The sequence below is a fragment of the Sceloporus occidentalis genome, unplaced genomic scaffold (genome assembly GCF_023333645.1).
Source record: "Sceloporus occidentalis isolate IW3139 unplaced genomic scaffold, rSceOcc1.0.p SCAF_6, whole genome shotgun sequence".
In the NCBI taxonomy this organism is placed as follows: Eukaryota; Metazoa; Chordata; class Lepidosauria; order Squamata; family Phrynosomatidae; genus Sceloporus; species Sceloporus occidentalis.
The window spans coordinates 2,685,907-2,703,367 of NW_028316986.1; the positions used below are offsets into that span (position 1 = coordinate 2,685,907).

The window sequence follows — 17,461 nt, forward strand, 5'->3', positions numbered from 1 at the left end:
TTGGGTTTGGCAAGAGTGGGTCATTGGCAACAATATGTGCAAATGCTTTATTTTAATGCATGAGCGTGGTAGGGATTTAAGTCTTCGCTAAGCTTATTCCAAAGGGCGCAACGAGTAATAATAAGAATTTTCTTCCCCCTGCAAGGATGTCTTTGAAAATTTTCGAGGCCTATTGGCAGTTTAGGAGTTATTCTACACAAAATTCGCACTCGGTTCTTTTGCAGAGAAGAAACCTTTCATTGTTTTTGTTTTTTAATGTTAGAAAATGTGTAGAAAAGCTGTTTCTCTACAAATCAACCAGATGTAAATTTTTCACCCTGATCACATCATTTTCTGCGCAGGAAAGATTTCTGGGTGCAGCGAGTAAGTTTAACTGTTCTCTTCCTCCTTTGAGAATGTCTTTGAAAACCATACAATGTTTGAAAACTTTTGGTGTCCCATTTTGAGGTGGAAAGTAGGATAATAATAATAACAACAACAACAACAACAACAACAATATTTTTTGGTGGAGCTCTTAACATTGAAAAGTCCTTTGTAATGTTTAGCTGGAAGGGTCTGGCCATATGTAGTCAAAGTGTTCAATTGTTGTTGTGGGTTATCAAATTGGCTTGGATTTACACTGACTTTATGAATGAGAGTCCTCCAAGGGGTTTGGATTACAGCGTCCAAGACCTGATCTTCCAATCCATTTTATTGCTGCTTTCAAACTAGCCTTTTCAAACTTATCCCACCTTCCTGATCTTTTGGATTGCAACTCCCAGAACAGCAAGCTGGGAAATGCTGGGCATTGCAGCCCCAAAACATTTAGAGGTTGAAATAGTTTGGGCAATGCAACAGTGGGCAGCAGAAGTTCCCATTATGTTAGCAGAAGCATAACCAAGTTCTCTCTCTGGCAACGTAAAGGCGCATGGGTTGGTTGCGGTGGCATTCCCTTTCGTGATAACACCTTTGGCAAATTTAACTGACCTTGGTGGGGCGATTAAATCTGATGACACTATAAAGTGAGGATTTATTCAAGGGTTTTGGAGGATACGTATAGAGGAATATAGTCTGCCCTCTCTCTCCACAGCATGCAAATAAGTCTCCCTTATCCAAAATGCTTGGGACCAGAGGTGTTTTGGATTTCGGATTTTTTTGGATTTCGATAAACCTGTATTTGTGTGAATATATGTATATGTATGTGTGTGTGTATCTATATCTATATCGAAATATCTTTGAGATAATACCCAAGTCTGACCAGATTTTTTTTCCTGTTTCATATACACCTTATACACATAGCCTCGATTTTATACGCAATATTTGTAATAATTTTGTGCATGAAACAAACTTTGTGTGCCTTGAAGCTCCGGAAAGCAAAGGTGTCACTCTCTCAGCCAGCCTTGAGAAACGTTTTGGTTTTTAGAATATTTTGGATTCCTGGGAGACTCAGCCTTGTATTAGAAATTGGTTTGTAGTTTGCAATTCTTATTGTTTGTGGTTATATAGATATAAATAGTAATATTGCCTCGATCTCATTGGAAAGGGGGCTATAAATAAATGTATTATTAGGATAGCGATTAATAAGTTACTATTTCACACTAGTCAGTAACCTTGCAGGCATACCTGTGTTGGCAGTTTATCAAATACAAATAAGAATCCATCAGTGATACCTTTATTGGTCATTCAAAATGCACAATATACTTGTAAATTGTAAATTTAAATTGTAAGCTGCTCCGGTTGTCTTTGTAACAGAGAAGCGGGATATAAATAAAGCTTTATTATTATTTATTGTTGCAAGCTTTTGAAGCTCCATGGGCTTCTTCATCAGGCAAGAGGTTACATCTTTCCTGATGATGAAGCCCATGGAGCTTCGAAAGCTTGCAACAAGTATATTGTGCATTTCGGTTGTCCAATAAAGGCACCACTGATGGACTTTTGTTTACACTAGTCAGTTGTTAATGGTTCATAAGTAATTAGGAAATAAGTGAGCAAATAGTAAGCTAACTAGATATAAATAGGAGGTCCTGTTTGGATTGCTTGAATGGACGAACATGTAATGCTCTGGAGATGGCACTATGGCGAAACTTGAGGTGGCGAAAGAGGAGGCTTGAGGATTTTGGGAGTCCAGAAAGGTAGCCTCCTCTCACTGTGTTTTGCATTTTCTGACCTGCTCTTCTTTGCAGAAACAGAACCAGTGAGATCAGGAGCAGAGGGACAGTGTGTTTGGGACAAATGTTGCCCTAGATTTACTTCAAAAGCTGAAATCTTTGCTGCCTGGGGCTTTGGGCGGACATCTTCTCGCCTGATGGAGGCTCCAGCGTCATCAGCTGCGTCTTAAGCCTCCTCCTGCTGTTTGCAATTGAGTGAAAACTACCCGTGTGTTTTTAAGAAGCTTATGTGAGGGAGATCATGCTTGCAATGGGTTTATCCCTATTCTTCTCTCCAGCAGACCCCCCCCCGCCCCTTTCCTGGTCCATCCTGGAGAGAATGCAATATTGAGCCTTGGCTTTGGATGGCATTGCATGAGCAGACGTCTTCTTACAGGGTCAAAAAATCGATTATTTCCCCCATATTAAATATCTTGCATTTTGCAACTTCCCAGAGGGCTAGTTGCCAGATTTCTTCAGAAGGTTGCCTTCCTTTGAAGCTACTGAAGATGAGTTATTTATCCTGGTTGCTTGGAGCCCTGATCCATTACTCAAACCATTATACTCACACTGAGCAATTAGTAGTTGGAGTGTTGGATTAGGATTCTGTGAGACCAGGGTTTCAAATTGCTGCTCATCTTTGGAAACCCACTGGTTGGCTCTGGCCAAGACTCCCTCAGCCTCAAAAGCAGGCAAAGGCAAAGCCCCTCTGAAAAAATCTTGCCCAGAAGACTCCATAATAGGTCTGCCTTAGGTGCACCGTTAGTTGGAAATGCATTGAAGGCACACAATAACTGATCCTATCCCCTCTTTTGCGAGAAAACCAGCGGAGTCTGGATGGCTCTCCTTAGAAGTTCTTCCTAATGTTTAGGTGAAATCTCTTCTCACTAGAAAAGACGATGATGCTTGGCAACATGGAGGGGCATTAAGAAGAGAGGTGGACCGTACTCCAGATGAATAGATTCTATCATGGAAGCCACAGGAGTCTGCAAGACCTGAGCAGGACAGTGGAGGACAGGGCGACTTGGAGGTCTCTCCTTCATGGGCTCTCTATAAGTCAAAGTTGACTTGACAGAAAATAATATCAACTGGAGGACAGTCAGGTAGCTATATATGTCTTAGGGCCACCACTGGCCTAGAATGGTAGAACTTGGAGTTGGAAGTGACTCCAAAGGCCATGTACTTCAACCCACTGCCAACACACTCCTGAAAGATGTATGGTCATCCAGTCTCTGTTTTAAGATGGGAATGGTGAGGAAAACAGGTATTTGGGCTTGGTGGGGTGCTGTAGTCCATGAGGTGGTCCAGGGTGGAAATTGATCCTAGGTCCACTATGCAGTTGGACTACAGTGGGCCCTCCACATTCGCTGGGGTTAGAGCCACAGGGCCCCTATGAAACCGGGAACAAGGCAAATAAAAAACCACTATGTTTTTACCGGAAAGAGCACCTCTCTAGGAATCTCTAGGTCCTCCAGTGCAACTCTGTGGTCAACATCTGCCATATGTTGATCATAGAATGATGCTGGAGGACCAACAAATGCCTAAAGTAGTGTTTTCTCTAGGAACTTCTAGGTCCTCTAGCACAACTCTGTGGTCAGCTTTGGGCAGAGTTGCACCAGAAAACCTAGAGATTCCTAGAGAGAACATGTTACTCAGATCCACAAATAATCAAATCTGCAAAAGTCAGAGATGCAAATGTGGAAGGCAGACTGTATAACTCTGGGATCCAGAGTTCAAATTTCCCACTTGGCCATGGAAACCCACTGGGTGACCTTGGGCAAATCACATTCTCTCAGCCTTAGGAAAAGGTGAGCCCGCTGTGAACAAATGTTACTAAGAAAACCCTGTGAGAGGTTCTCCTTAGGTTCGCCATAACTTGGAAACAGCTTGAAGGCACACAACACAAAATGCGCACTCCCATGCAGCTGCCTACCCTTGCTCTATGGAAGAGAAGGAAACCAAGAGTGAGGAATGCTGGGATTTGTAGCCCAAAAATGTCTGGAAGGCCTTGGTCTGACCATCTCTGGTCTACAGAAAGAAGGAGTCTTTGTTGCTTCCACAGTCAGAGCTGCAGTGCTTTCAGACTGGCATTTATTAATTCTGTTTATCCTTGGACCTCTAGCCCTATTTTTAGTGCTAGGGTTGTTTAAATTGTCTTTCAAGTTTTGGAGGAAAAAAGTGGGAAGATGTTATATAAATATTTTAAATTGCAAATTAATGGTAAGTGTTTTTGCAGCGTGGGTGGGCATGGGGAGGGGAACCTGCTGAATGTTATTTCTTTAGGCTGGTGCTCCATAGCAAATGTCTTATTATTGGAATTCGTGCCTTGGTCTGTCTGCCCATCCTTTGCATTTACGTATTTAGAAGAGAGGGGGGTAAAACGTTGGTGGGGGGAACCATCTAGCTCTCTTCTGACTCAGGAAGGCTTAGCGGATTTGGCAGGTTTGAAATCGGCTGGGATTTTGTGTTTGTGAGCGCTGGGTGGAACATATGGTCTGCGAAGCTGATTTAGTACCATAGATCTGGGATGAGGTGGGGAGTTGGGAGGAAAGGCAGAGAAGAATTGCTGGGTGGGATCTATCTGTGGGCGAGGTAGACTATTCCATATGCAAGGCTTAAACAGTCCTGAATGGGGCTGCACTCCCCCGTGAAAGATGGTCTTTGCAACTTGGGGGTACTCCTGGATAAGTTGCTCCAAATGATGGCTCAGAGGGATGCGACGGTCCCAGGAGTGCTTACTATTAACTTCTTCTTTTATGCCAGTTGCACCTCTTCCTAGAGCTGGAGGACCTATAGATGGTAGTTTTGTTGCTGTTAGCTGCCCTCGAGTTGGTTCTGAGTCATGGCGACCCTGTGGATGAGGCATCTCCAAGACTCCTTATCCTCCATTGCAGTCTTGCCCAGTTCCTGCAATAAGCCCTTGTCCATTATAACCCCCCTGACTGAGTCTATCTATGTGGTTGGTGGTCTTCCTCTGTTTCTTCTACCCTCTACCTTTCCTAGCATTATTGTTTTTCCTAGTGTTCTGCTCCTTCTCATAATGTGGCCAAAGTACAATAGTCTCAACTTGATCATCTTGGCTTCCAAGGAGAGCCCTGGTCTGATCTGTTGGAGAACCCACTTGTTTGTCTTCGTGGCTCTCCATGGGATCCTAAGTCCTCTTCTCCAGCCCCACATTTCGAAGGAGTTGATTTTCTTTCCGTCTGCTTCCTTCACTGTCCAGCTCTCCCATCCTTACATGGGGATGATGGGGAATACAATGGCTTGGACCATTCGGACTTTGGTGCTCTGTTGTATGTCTTTGCTCTTCAGTCTCTTTTCCAGTTCTTTCATAGCTGCTCTTCCCATTCCTAGTCTTTTTCTTATTTCCTGACTGCACTCTCCATTCTGTTTGATCTTAGATATGGGAATTCTTTCACTATTTCAATTTCCTCTTTGTCTAGATTGAATTTGTGTATTTCTTCTGCGGTCATTATTTTTGTTTTCTTTACGTTCAGCATCAGACCTGCCTTTGCACTTTTATCTTTGACCTTTCTTATTAACCGTTCCAATTCCCGAATGTCTTCTGCTAATATTATGGTGTCATCTGCATATCGTCCCAGTAATTTCAAGACCGGGCTTTTGCAAGGCGCTGTGCATTGGACTACCTTTGTACCAAGTACAAAAACTTCAATAAGTGCAAAACACAGCAGACAGATGGATTGCTGGGGCATCCAGGAGTATTAAGATCATACCACTGGTTGCCAGTTAGTTTCCAGGCAGGGTACAAAGTGTTGGTTATTACCTTGAAAATCCTACATGGGTTGGTCTAAGGTACCTTTAGGATCACCTCCTCCCATATAACTCTGCCCCATACACTCTGGTCCTTTGGCGGACATTTACACTGGCCAGCCAGGACTAGTTAGTATTGTTGCCCAGAGGACCTTTTCTTCAGTTGCACCCAAGTTGTGGAATGACCTGCTAGAAGAGATTTGACAGCTCTATACACTGCCTGAATTGAAACCACCATTAAAACACAAGCTGGTAGCCTCAAGGCTGACCTTCTCCAATGTGCTCTATATTGGGTTACCTTTGTGCCATGCTCAGAAACTTCAATTCGTGCAAAACATGGCAGCTTGATTATTGGTACATCTCGCAGTGAGCATATCACACCAATATTAAAAATCACTCCACTGTTTGCCATTTAGATTCTGGGCAAAGTACAAAGTGTTGGTTGTTACCTTCAAAGTTTTCTATGGTTTGGGTCCAGGTTACCTACAGGATTGCCTTTAGGGTCACCTCCTCCTGTGTAATCTGTTCCAGTTCTTCTGGGAGACATTGTTCCCAGGCACACAGCAGAAATAATCCAGTTTGGGACTGCTTTAACTGCCCTGGCTCAGTGCTACAGAATTTGGGAACTGTATTTTTGTGAGACCTTTCGTCTTCTCTGTTAGAGAGCTCTAGCGCTGCAGCAAATTACAATTCCCAGAATTTCCTAGCACTGAGCCAGGACAGCTCAAGCTAAACTAGATTATTTCTGCAGTGTGTTTTGGACCATTAACTTCTACTAGCCAGGACTAAACTGACTGTAACCCAGAGGACATTTTCTTCAGCCACGCCCAGATTGAGATCCCCGAAGGGGAAGGCCAGGGAATCTCCGGATAGGGTTGCCATAATTCTGGACCTCCAAACTGGGACAAATGTAGGACAAAAGTAGGACAAAATTTTCAAATGTAGGACACATTTTTAAAAATGGAGGACACGCAAAAAATTGATGATTTTTTAAAAAATGTTAATATAAATGCATGTTTCTTAGGCATGATCAAAATGGAGGACATTTTGGCATTGTTCCTAGACAGATGGCAGAAATGTACTTCCCTTTCTGGCTAACCTTCCCCCCCCCCATTCCAAACAGCATATTTGGGCATTGAAGAGGAGGAAGAGTGGAAAAGGCAGAGGAGGAGGAAGAGGAGAAGAAGAAGAGGAGGAAGAAGAAGGGGAGGAAGAGGAGGAGGAGAAGAAGAGATGGAGAAGAAGAGGAGGAGAAAGAAGATGAAGAAGAGGAGGAAAAGGAGGAAGAAGGAAGAGGAAGAAGGGGAGGAGGAGAAGAAGAGATGGAGAAGAAGAGGAGGAGGAAGAAGATGAAGAAGAGGAGGAAAAGGAGGAAGAAGGAAGAGGAAGAAGGGGAGGAAGAAGAGGAGGAGGAGAGGAGGAAGAAGAAGAGGAGGAAAAAGATGAAGAAGAAGGGGAGGAAGAGGAGGAGAAAGAAGAAGAAGAGGAGGAGGAAGAAGGGGAGGAAGAAAAGGAGGCAGAAGAAGAGGAGGAGGAGAAAGAGGAAAGGCTCTTTCCCCTGCCTGGCTGCCTCCGTCGCCAACGGAGGAAGCCAGGCAAGGGAATGGGGCCTCGCTGAAGCCAATCCCCAAACCCCTGCCTGGCTGCCTCCGTCGCCGTTTTGCCCCCACCCCCGGGATTCCCCCCCCCCCCCCAGAGACAGAGGCAGCCAGGCAGAGGTTTGGGGCTTGGCTTCAGCCGTCCTCCAAGCCCCAGCCAAGCCTGGAGGACTCCGCGATCGCGGAGGAGCCCCCAGGGCATGGCTAGGGCTTGGAAGACAGCCGTCCTCCAAGCCCCAGCCAAGCCTGCAGGACTCGCTGGGGGGGGGGGAGTCCCGGGGGCGGGGCCAAACTGGGGCGGGACCGTGCGGACCCGCCCCAAATCGGGAAAGTCCCGCCCCCAGGCGGGATATGGGAACCCTATCTCCGGACAAGGCTGAGAAAGAAGCCTTCTTGAAAGTCTGACGAATGGCTGATAACACTAAGGTGGATGGAGCAAACGTCTGGCATCATCCTATATTCCTGTACAGAAGGCCCCGAATGGAGCTGGGTATGTTTAGCCTGGAGAAGAGAAGGTCAAAAGATGACACAATAGTCATGCATAAATATTTGAAGGGATGTCATTCCTGAAGGAGGAGCAAGCTTCTTTTCTGCTGCTCCAGAGACTAGGACACGGAGCAATGAATGCAAACGTCCCCGACAGTAAGAGCCATTTGACAGTGGAAGATGCTCCCTTGGAGTGTGGTCAAGTCTCCTCCTTTGGAGGTTTTCCAACAGAATCTGGATGGCTATCTGTCACAGGGAGGGCTTTGAATGTGTTTTCCTGCATGGCAGAAGGGGGGTCAACTGAACAGCCCTTGGGGGTCTCTTCCAACTCTAGGATTCTCTGATGCAGTTCGTAGCAACTGCAGATATTATTGTTATAGCTTACCCACCTCTCTTCATGGATTGAGGTGGGCAACAATGACATTTAACATCTAAACAACATCAGTTGAAATATCTGTTGAAATGCACACCAGTTTAAAAAGACAATTATTTACTTCTGGGGGAAAGTTCCTTTTTTGAACTCTAGTAGCCATAGCATGGCTGCTGGCTTGGATTCAGGGGCCAGTCATCCCCCCAAAGTAACTTTTCTCTGGCCTAATATCTGATATAAGGCCATGTCAGGCTGTTGCAAGATAGCCTTGCCACTGGTGTCCGTCAGTCAATTAATTAGAATAACTAGAATATTTATGGCAATTGGAAGCCAATTAACGATGCTCAATAAAAAAAATTCCAATCAAAGGGATTCACAGCAGAGCAGTAAACAAACAACAGGAGCAATACGTCATGCAGGGGTTCAAACCAATTTATTTTCACATTTCCAAAGAGCTGGGAAAGTCTCAAACTGGGATAGTCCTCAAGGACTAGGCAATTTTTGAGCATTTGGCTGAAATGGAGAGAAAATTCACCTCCTTCATTCCCCCTCCTTTTGCTTTCCCTGGTATGTTTTTTCTTCCCGTAATGAGGCCAATTAGCAGCTCTGTCCTGATGAAAACAAAAATCTGTCTCCCTTTGGAAATGCTGCAAGAACATAAGTGATAAGTGGAAAGAAAATAAAGGCCTTGGAAAGACAAAAGAAACAGCAGCTTAGTGGTTTTGTGCCAGGGCTGTTTTGCGCAGCGTAGAAAGCTCCCCTTGAGTTTTGCTGGCTCTGTCATTTCTGCTTTTCTTCAGGGTTTTACTTGGAGAGTTGTTGTCTTTGAAACCTCTGCAACGCATGAAGAAGCATAATGGGTTCCTGGCTCAGAAAATATGGAAGTACAGTTGACTGTCCACATTTGACTTTTGAAGATTGGCTTGTTCACAGATTGGATCAATATCTTCTAAGAATCTCTAGCACCCAATGCGGTGTAGTGGTCTGAGCGTTGGACTATGACCAGGGTTCGAATCCCTTCTGAGCCATGAAACCCGCTGGATGACCTTGGGCAAGTCACATTCTCTCAGCCTCAGAAGGTGGCCATGGCAAAGCCCCTCTGATGACATTTGCCAAGAAAACTCTGTGATAGTCTTGGAGTCCCCATAAATTGGAAAGAACTTGGAGGCACACAGCAAGAATAATTATTGTAATGATACAAATATAATAATTATACTTAATATATAATAATTGATTACAGAATCATGCTGGAGGACCTACAATGCCTAGGAACTTCTAGGTTCTCCAGCACAAGTCTGTGGTCAACCTCTGGCGGAGTTGCGCTGGAAGACTTAGGGGTTGTGCAAATAGGCCATTATGGCTGGCCTGGTGGTGGAGTCAGGGGTGTGGCGACCACACAATACACACCCCAACTGGCCCCATGGCAGCATGACCCCGCGCGCTGCACGAAACGGCACACGGCATCACAGCTCTCCTGGCGCTTTGTTTAGATGATGCAGCACCATAAAGCCATGTTGCTGGTGGCTACAGTGCCCTTTCCAGGGCACAAAAAGGAACCACTTTTTGTGGCTCCTTTTTGCCATTTACAGGTGGAATATTCCTTGTCTGGAATCCCGAAATCCAAAGTATTCCAAAATGCAAGACTTTTTGAGCTATGGCAAAAGTAGCATAGTTCTGTATTTCCTGAAGCTTTGTATTTCCTACATCTTTCGCACGCTACTCCTTGTTTCCTTAAAGAATGCAAACGTTCTGTTATCTATTATTAATATAGTATTCTTATTAGAAACAAAAATTAACAACCAATTGGCATCTCCAGCTTTCTTTTTTTGCATTCTTTAAGGAAACGAGGAGTATCATGGGAAATAATTTCCCACAGTTTAAAAGCTGCATGCTCAACTTTAAGGAGAGCACCCAGTACCTCCAGGAAATACAGCACTACGCTACTTTTGCCAATGCTCAAAGAGTCTTGCATTTTGGAATGCTTTGGATTTAGGGATTCCAGATAAGGAATACTCCGCCTTTAAATGGCTACTCTACGTGGGAATGGTTATCTGCAAGACCTGCCCATCTTGCCACAGGATCATATGGTTCGGTATTTGCAAGGCTTGAGGGATACTTTGCAAGTGTCTATTAAATGGGGAGGACCCATACCTCCCATCATTTTGCAAATCCTCAGTCTCTCCCCAGCCTCATTATTTATTATGTAAAAGCTTTTTGACAGTGGAAGACGCTGCCTTAGAGTGTGGTGGGGTCTCCTTTTGGAGGCTGTTTTTAAACTGGATGAATGGGTTTGAGAGGGCTTGGATCGTGTCTTCTTGCACAGCAGAAGGGGGGTTCATCTGGATGACCCTTGGGGTCCCTTCCAATGCTAGGATTCTAGGCTTCCTCCCATCTTGGTTCCGGATCTGTTTTGCCACCTGCCCCATGTGCTCCGTCACTCAACGAAGACTGCCGAGAAAACGTGAAAATGGATTTAATGTGTTTATTATAATACAGTAATGGCTCACGCAGGCATCAAAGCGGCTAAATAAAGGTTGCCGTCCCGAGTGGCAGCCGTTAAAGGATGGATTACAGTAATTATCCTCGATTAAATCAACTTCCTCGGCTTTGAAACTCTGCTGTTTTGATGTTTGGATGCTGTCTGTTCCACTTGCGGGTACATTATAGGAAACTCACATGCTATTTATGTGGGTTTTTCAGGCACTGTGGCCATGTTCTAGAAGAGTTTATTCCTGACGTTTCGCCACCATCTGTGGCTGGCATCTTCAGAGAACGCTACTCTTCACCTTGTTTGCCTAAAGCAACCAATAGCTCCTTCTACACCAAACAGGCTAGGTAGGACAGTGTGTGTGTTTTAGTGGGTGCATCTACACTGTGGAAATAACACAGTTTGATACCACTTTAAGTACTGCAGTTCCATCCTCTGGTATCCTGGGATTTGTAGCTTTGCAGCGTCTTTGGCGTTCTCTGCCAATTTAAGCCAGTGCCTTACTGAACTGCAAATCCCAGGATTTTTCAAGAGAGGGACCCCTGACATTTAATGTAGTCTCAAATTGCATTATTTCTAGTGACGTGAAGCCGCTTTGATGCCTGCATGAGCTATTAGCATATTTCGGGGGGGGCGGGGAAATCAGGAAAAAAGTACCCCCAAATTTTTCTCTCTTAAAATTTAAAAAATTGCAAAAAGGAAGAAAATAATAATAGTTATTATTATTATTATTATTATTATTATTATTATTATTTCTTTATATCCCACCTTTCTCCCAATATAGGGACACAAGGAAATTGATTATGGATTTTTTAAAATTTTAGTATGCTGAATAGAAGCTTTAAGACGAGGTGTTCCTATATTCTCCAAATCATTTTGAAAACTATATATTGGATTAGTCTAATTTCTGTGCACTGAGTGAGGATAAGCAAAGTATTGCATTGTTTCAATTTTTCTGAAAATCATTCCCCCCCCCCCCCCAAATAACCACACAGACACACAGACACACAAATCCTTTTTTTCCCATAGTGTCAAAATTTCGGGCAATTGTACATCTTCAGTGTAGATGCACCCAGAGTCAGTAGTTTTATGCAATAAGAATTAGTTGAGTTTGCACGCAAGGATTTGAAGTCTTGGTACATGTTTGTTTGTACACAATAGCAGGGAACTGAGATACCAAGAAATAAGGAAGCCCTTACTCTGATGTGCAAGTTTTCTGCTTTCTAAAGTGGTTTCAATCTGCATTATTTCTGCAGTGTAGATGCACCCAGTGTGGCAGATGGAGCTTTGGGAGGATGGTTTGCTTAAACTCATACATTTGTTGGTGTCTAAATTCAGAGCCAAGGAACATGGGCACACTTTTGCATAGTTCTTTTCTCTTTTAAAACTATTTTGCTCAAAAGTAGGGTGCTATGGAGAACCTAAATATTGTTATTTATATCCAGCCTTCCCTCCCTGAAACTGGCATTCAAAGCAGCTTGCTGCTAAAATAAAGAAAAGGTGAACATCAAAATTTGATTATTATTTTTTTGATGTTAGCTTTTTCCACAATCTGAAATTCAAAGTGATTTATGGCACGCAGGAGAAGCAAAGTACGTGGACGACAATTTATAGCACAGAAGCCAAAAAGCAGTCGAATAAGCAATCTTATTTTTAAAGATCAGTTTCAAAACATTTGAAACGCAGCAATAAAGATAAAAGGATGGCACCCCCATTAAGCGATCGATAACATTTGAAATGATTTGAAACATACAATTTGAAAATGCTGCAATAATTTGAGAAAAGTGTAGTTAAAAATGGAGTGTGGTATAGTGGTTTGAGTATTGGACTCTGGGAGACCAGAGTCACATTTCTGGGTGACTTTGGGCAAGTCACACTCTCTCAGCCACACTCCTCAGCCACAGAGGAGTGTAAAACCAAGCCTCTGAACTGATATGATAGCCCTGTTTAAACACTTGAAGGGATGTCATATTGAGGAGGGAGCAAGCTTATTTTCTGCTGCTCCAGAGACTAGGACCCAGAAAACAATAGATGGAAGCTACAGGAAAAGAGATTTCACCTCAACATTAGGAGGAACTTCTTGACAGTAAGAGCTGTTTGACAGTAGAACACATTCCTTCCTTGGAGATTGTGGCAGAGTCGCCTTCCTTAGGGGTCTTTAAACAGAGACTGGATGGCCTTCTGTCGGATGTGCTTTGATTGAGAGTTCCTGCATGGCAGAATGGGGTTGGATTGGATCAGGGCCCTTGGAGTCTCTTCCAACTCTTAAGATTCTATGATCTTTCCAAGAAAACCCCGTAATAGGATCAACCTAGGGGCACACCTGGTTGGAAACAACTTGAAGGCATACAACAACAATACAGGGGACCATAAATCGACAGGTGACTTGAAGACACACACACACACACACACACACACACACACACACTCTCTCTCTCTCTCTCTCTCTCTCTCACATATAAAGCTAAGCAGGGTCAGCCATGGATAGTTCTTGGATGGGAGACCACAAGTGAACACCAGATGCTGCCCCTTCTATTTCAGAGGAAGGAACCAACAAAACCATCTCATGATTCCTTGCCTAAGAAAACCCTGTGAAATTCATGGGGTCCGCATAAGTTAATAGGCAGTTGGAAGGAACACACACACACAGCTAAGCAGGGTCAGCCCTAGATAGTCCTTGGATGGGGGGAGACCAGATCTCATCTGATCTGGCAAGCTAAGCAGAGTCAGCCCTGGATAGTTCTTGGATAGGAGGCCACCAACAATTGCCAGATGCTGGGGGCCATATTTCAGAGGAAGAAGCTGACAAAACCACCTCTTCCTTGCCTATGAAAACCCTGTAGAATTCACATGGTCCCCATAAGTCCACAGGGGACACGAATGCACATAAGCACCCACAACTGAGCAGTGTCAAAGGTACCCCAGGTGACATAACACCCCATTCTTCTCCCTCCTGCTTCCACATCCCATTTCTGCTGATCAAAATCTTGGCGGTTTGCGTGTTGGACTATGACTCGAGAGCAGGGTTCGATTCCCAGCTTGGCCATGGAAACCCAGTGCGTGACCTTGGTGAAGTCACACTCTCTCAGCCTCAGAGGACGGCAACGGTGGCAAGCTTCTGAACAAACCTTGTCAAGAAAACCCCTTTATAGATATGCCTTAGGGTCCCGATAAGTTGGAAATGACTTGAAGACACACAACAAGGAGAAGTCTTGGTTTTGCTTATAGTTTGTGGCTGTTTATGGCTGGCCCTGGTTGGCAGACACTCAGTGTGGTTCCAATCACTTTCTGCAACCCTTGATTTAAAATTTATTCCCTCCGTCCCAACCATCCTTTTCAATGTCTCTTTGTGCTTTGCAATAGGAGGGCAGAAAACATGCTGAATTTAAAATGGAAAGCTTTTGAATTTAGCATGTTTTCTACCCTCCTCCTGCAAAGCACAAGCCGCCATTGAAAAGGATGGTGGAGACGGAGGGAATAATTGTTCTTCGCTGCATGTGTGTTTTCCTCAAAAGCCACATGAATTTCTCCAGATGAGAGCCATTTTCTTTCCGTCGCATTGTAGAGAAGAGGAAAAGCAAAAGTTGGTTGGCCAGCCTTATCCTGATCATTGACTTCCCAACTGACTTTCTGGCCTCTTGCTCTTGTTTCATGGTGACATTGTCTCCGGTGCCAAAAAACCTCCCGCAAAGGCTCCCGTAATGCCAGCTTGGCACTTGGTTCCTCTCTCTGCCCAGCGTTTCCTGTGATTCAGCAGAATGTTGCTGCAAACCACAGCGGAAAAAAGGACTTTTATTTACAGCACCGCATGCCAAAGGGACCGGTCCTCCTGGAGACGCAAACACTGCACTTGCTCCTCTTTTCTGGGAAAGTTCCCAGGTGATGCCTGAGCCAGCTTTTTCATCCCTGCCTTTGCAATTCCAGTGTAGCCAAAAGGATGGCAAGGTGGACAGTTGCCCACAGCCTCCAGTTGGAGGGAGAGAGACTTTGCAGAGGGTAGTCTCTGAATGCATGGCTGTAGCCTCTCTACTAGGGAAAGGATCTAGTTTTATCTTGGTAGTCCAACATGACTATGCTGGGTCAAAACAGGAAGTATTGAAGGCAGGCATTAGACAGAGCTGCCCAAGAAAGGATGACAGGTTGAGTATCCTGTATCCAAAAATTCAAACTGCTCCAAAATCCAAAACTTTTTGGGCACCAACATGATGCTTTGAGGCTTCAAGTTTGGAATAATTTACATTTTGGAATACAAGTAGTGCAGTTGTTGATGTTAGCTGCCCTCAGTCCAGCCCCAACTCATAGCAACCCTATGGATGAGACATCTCCAAATCCCCCAATCCTCCACTGCTCTGCTCTGGTCTTGTAGATTCATGCCTATGACTTTCCTAATAGAGTCCATTCAGTGTGAAGTCGAAGGCTTTCACGGCTGGCATCCATAGTTTTGTGTGGGTTTTTCAGGCTTTGAAGCTGTGTTCTAGAAGAGTTTATTTCTCACGTTTCCTGAGGCTGGAGAGAGATGTGAGGATCTGTGAAATGGCAGCAGGGCCAAGACACTTCATAGATCCTTGCGTCTCTCTCCAGCCTCACAAAAACAGTAAGTACTACACCACTTGTGTTCCAAAATCTGAAAGAAAAAAAAAATCCCAGATCTGAACCATTTCTGGTACCAAGCATTTTGGGTAAGGGATTGTAGTAGTTTTGAGTATTGGACTATGAATCTGGACACCAGGGCTTGATTACCATCTCATCCATGGAACCCACTGGGTGACCTTTGGTGAGTCACACACTCTCAGCCTCACAAAATGGCAATGGCAATGGCAACTTCCTCTGAACAAATCTTGCCAAGACAAGCCCATGATAGGTTTGCCTTAGGGTTGTCATAAGTTAGAAATGACTTGAAGACACACAGCACACACAGGACAGCTACACCTCTGCTCACACTTTGCAAACATCTGCTTTTGGCTGTCTGAGGGGTCGGTCAGTCAGACATCATTTTTGTTAGCGTGATTATGCAAGTAATCTCATTCATGTATTCTGGGTTTGTTATTCACACTACAGAAACGCATCTATGCACATCTCTGCAAGTTCAGTTGCACACATATGCCAACACTTGAATAAAGATGGAGTTGTGATGCAAATGTATTTGAAATGCATTCAAGGCAGGCAGAGTTTAATACCGGATGATCCCACATCTATTCACATTGATTATTCACACTGCCGAGAATGCAAATCTTTTTTCAAAATCTCTGGAAAACCCCCCAATATCATTAAATAGGTTTTTTTGGTAGCCCCTGTCCCAAAATAAACACCTTCATTGGGTACATTTGGGTTGCGTGTGGACAACAGAGATTCAACCCAGATTCATCCTGGATTATTTTCACCACCTGAATAGTCCCTCACACATGCCAGCACTTGAATAAAGATACTGTTGAATGTATTTGAAGCACGGTCAAGACATGCAGAGTTTTATTCCAGTTTCTCCTGAGTCTATTCGCATCAGTTGTCCAAACAGCTGAGAATGCAAATCTTTTGGAAAAACTCAAAAATCTCGATTATCCTGGGTGAAGTCGGGTTTTTTTAGCAGCCTCGGCCAGATTTAATTGGATGCTTTCGAAATGCAAGTAAACAACAAAGATTCAACCCAGATTAGGTTCACCGTCTGAATAACTCCTTAGTACCAATCCACTCCCAGGGAAGGCAGTCAGCATCCTTCCGATCCCATTCCAGGGAGTGACCCAGTGGCTTCCCCAGGCCTGGCCAAGGTTGCCCTCCCTCCGTTCTTGGTACAGCGTATCACAGGCTCAGGGATGGGCTGGCCTTGCTGACGGATCTCTCCATCCTCCGCTGTGCCGTCTCTTTCTTTCTGGAGTTGGTTTAACTCTTTGTCAGGGAGAGACAAAGGACTCGGTTTCTGCTGGCTTTGGCATCCTGGCTCTGAGCGCATGGAGGCTGCAAGTAAATTGGGAGGAAGGGAGGTGGGTTGGTGGGTGGGTTTGTATATATGTGTCGGCACTTTCTGGCTCTTCTCCTTTATTCCGCTTCCCTGCATTCTTTGTGTCTCCATGTGCCTTGCGGTGCATGGCTCATGGTAGGCTCCAGTGAGAAGCTTTGCAAGTTTTTGGCCTTTGCTCCCTGCAGCCCAAGACTTGCGTGCCCAATGTTTGTTGTCATGTGCTTTTTAGTCATTTTTGACTTATGGTGACCATAAAGTGAACCTATCATGGGGTTTTCTTGGCAAGATTTGTTCAGAGGAGGGTTGTCATTGTTTTCCCCTGAGGCTGAGAGAATGTGACTTGGCCAGAATCGCCCAGTGGGTTTCCATGGCTTAGCTGGGAATCGAAACGTAATTTCCACAGTCATAGTCCAACGCTCAAACCTTATGCCATGCTGGCAACCTTATCATGGGAAACCCTTGGCAGGGTTTGTTCATAGTGGGTTTGTCATTGCCTTTCCCTGAGGCTGAGAGAGTGTGACTTGCCCGAGGTCTCCCAGTGGGTTTCAATTTGTGAGCTGGGAAATGAGCCCTGAACTCCAGGGTCATAGTCCAACGCTCAGACCACTACACCATGTGTGCCCCACATAGAGTCAGGTTAAAGGAGTTTTTTCCATCCCCAGATGCAGA

General features: G+C 44.6%; 1 protein-coding gene across 5 annotated transcripts in view; it reads left to right on the plus strand.

Annotated features, from left to right (window-relative positions):
- LOC149310323 (protein EFR3 homolog B) overlaps positions 1–17,461 on the plus strand; it is a 136,123-nt gene that overhangs the window by 44,876 nt on the left and 73,786 nt on the right. The window contains exon 1 of one of the 5 annotated variants that reach the window (XM_089528726.1): positions 345–363. The exons of 3 other annotated variants lie outside the window; for them this stretch is intronic. Coding sequence is in view for 1 of the 2 variants with exons in the window: in XM_089528721.1 (XP_089384847.1) it covers positions 16,782–16,794 (13 nt within the window). In the remaining variant the exon portion in view is untranslated. Of the gene's footprint in view, positions 1–344; positions 364–16,732; positions 16,795–17,461 lie in introns of those variants that run through there. One more of the 5 variants, XM_089528721.1, reaches the window with a different exon arrangement.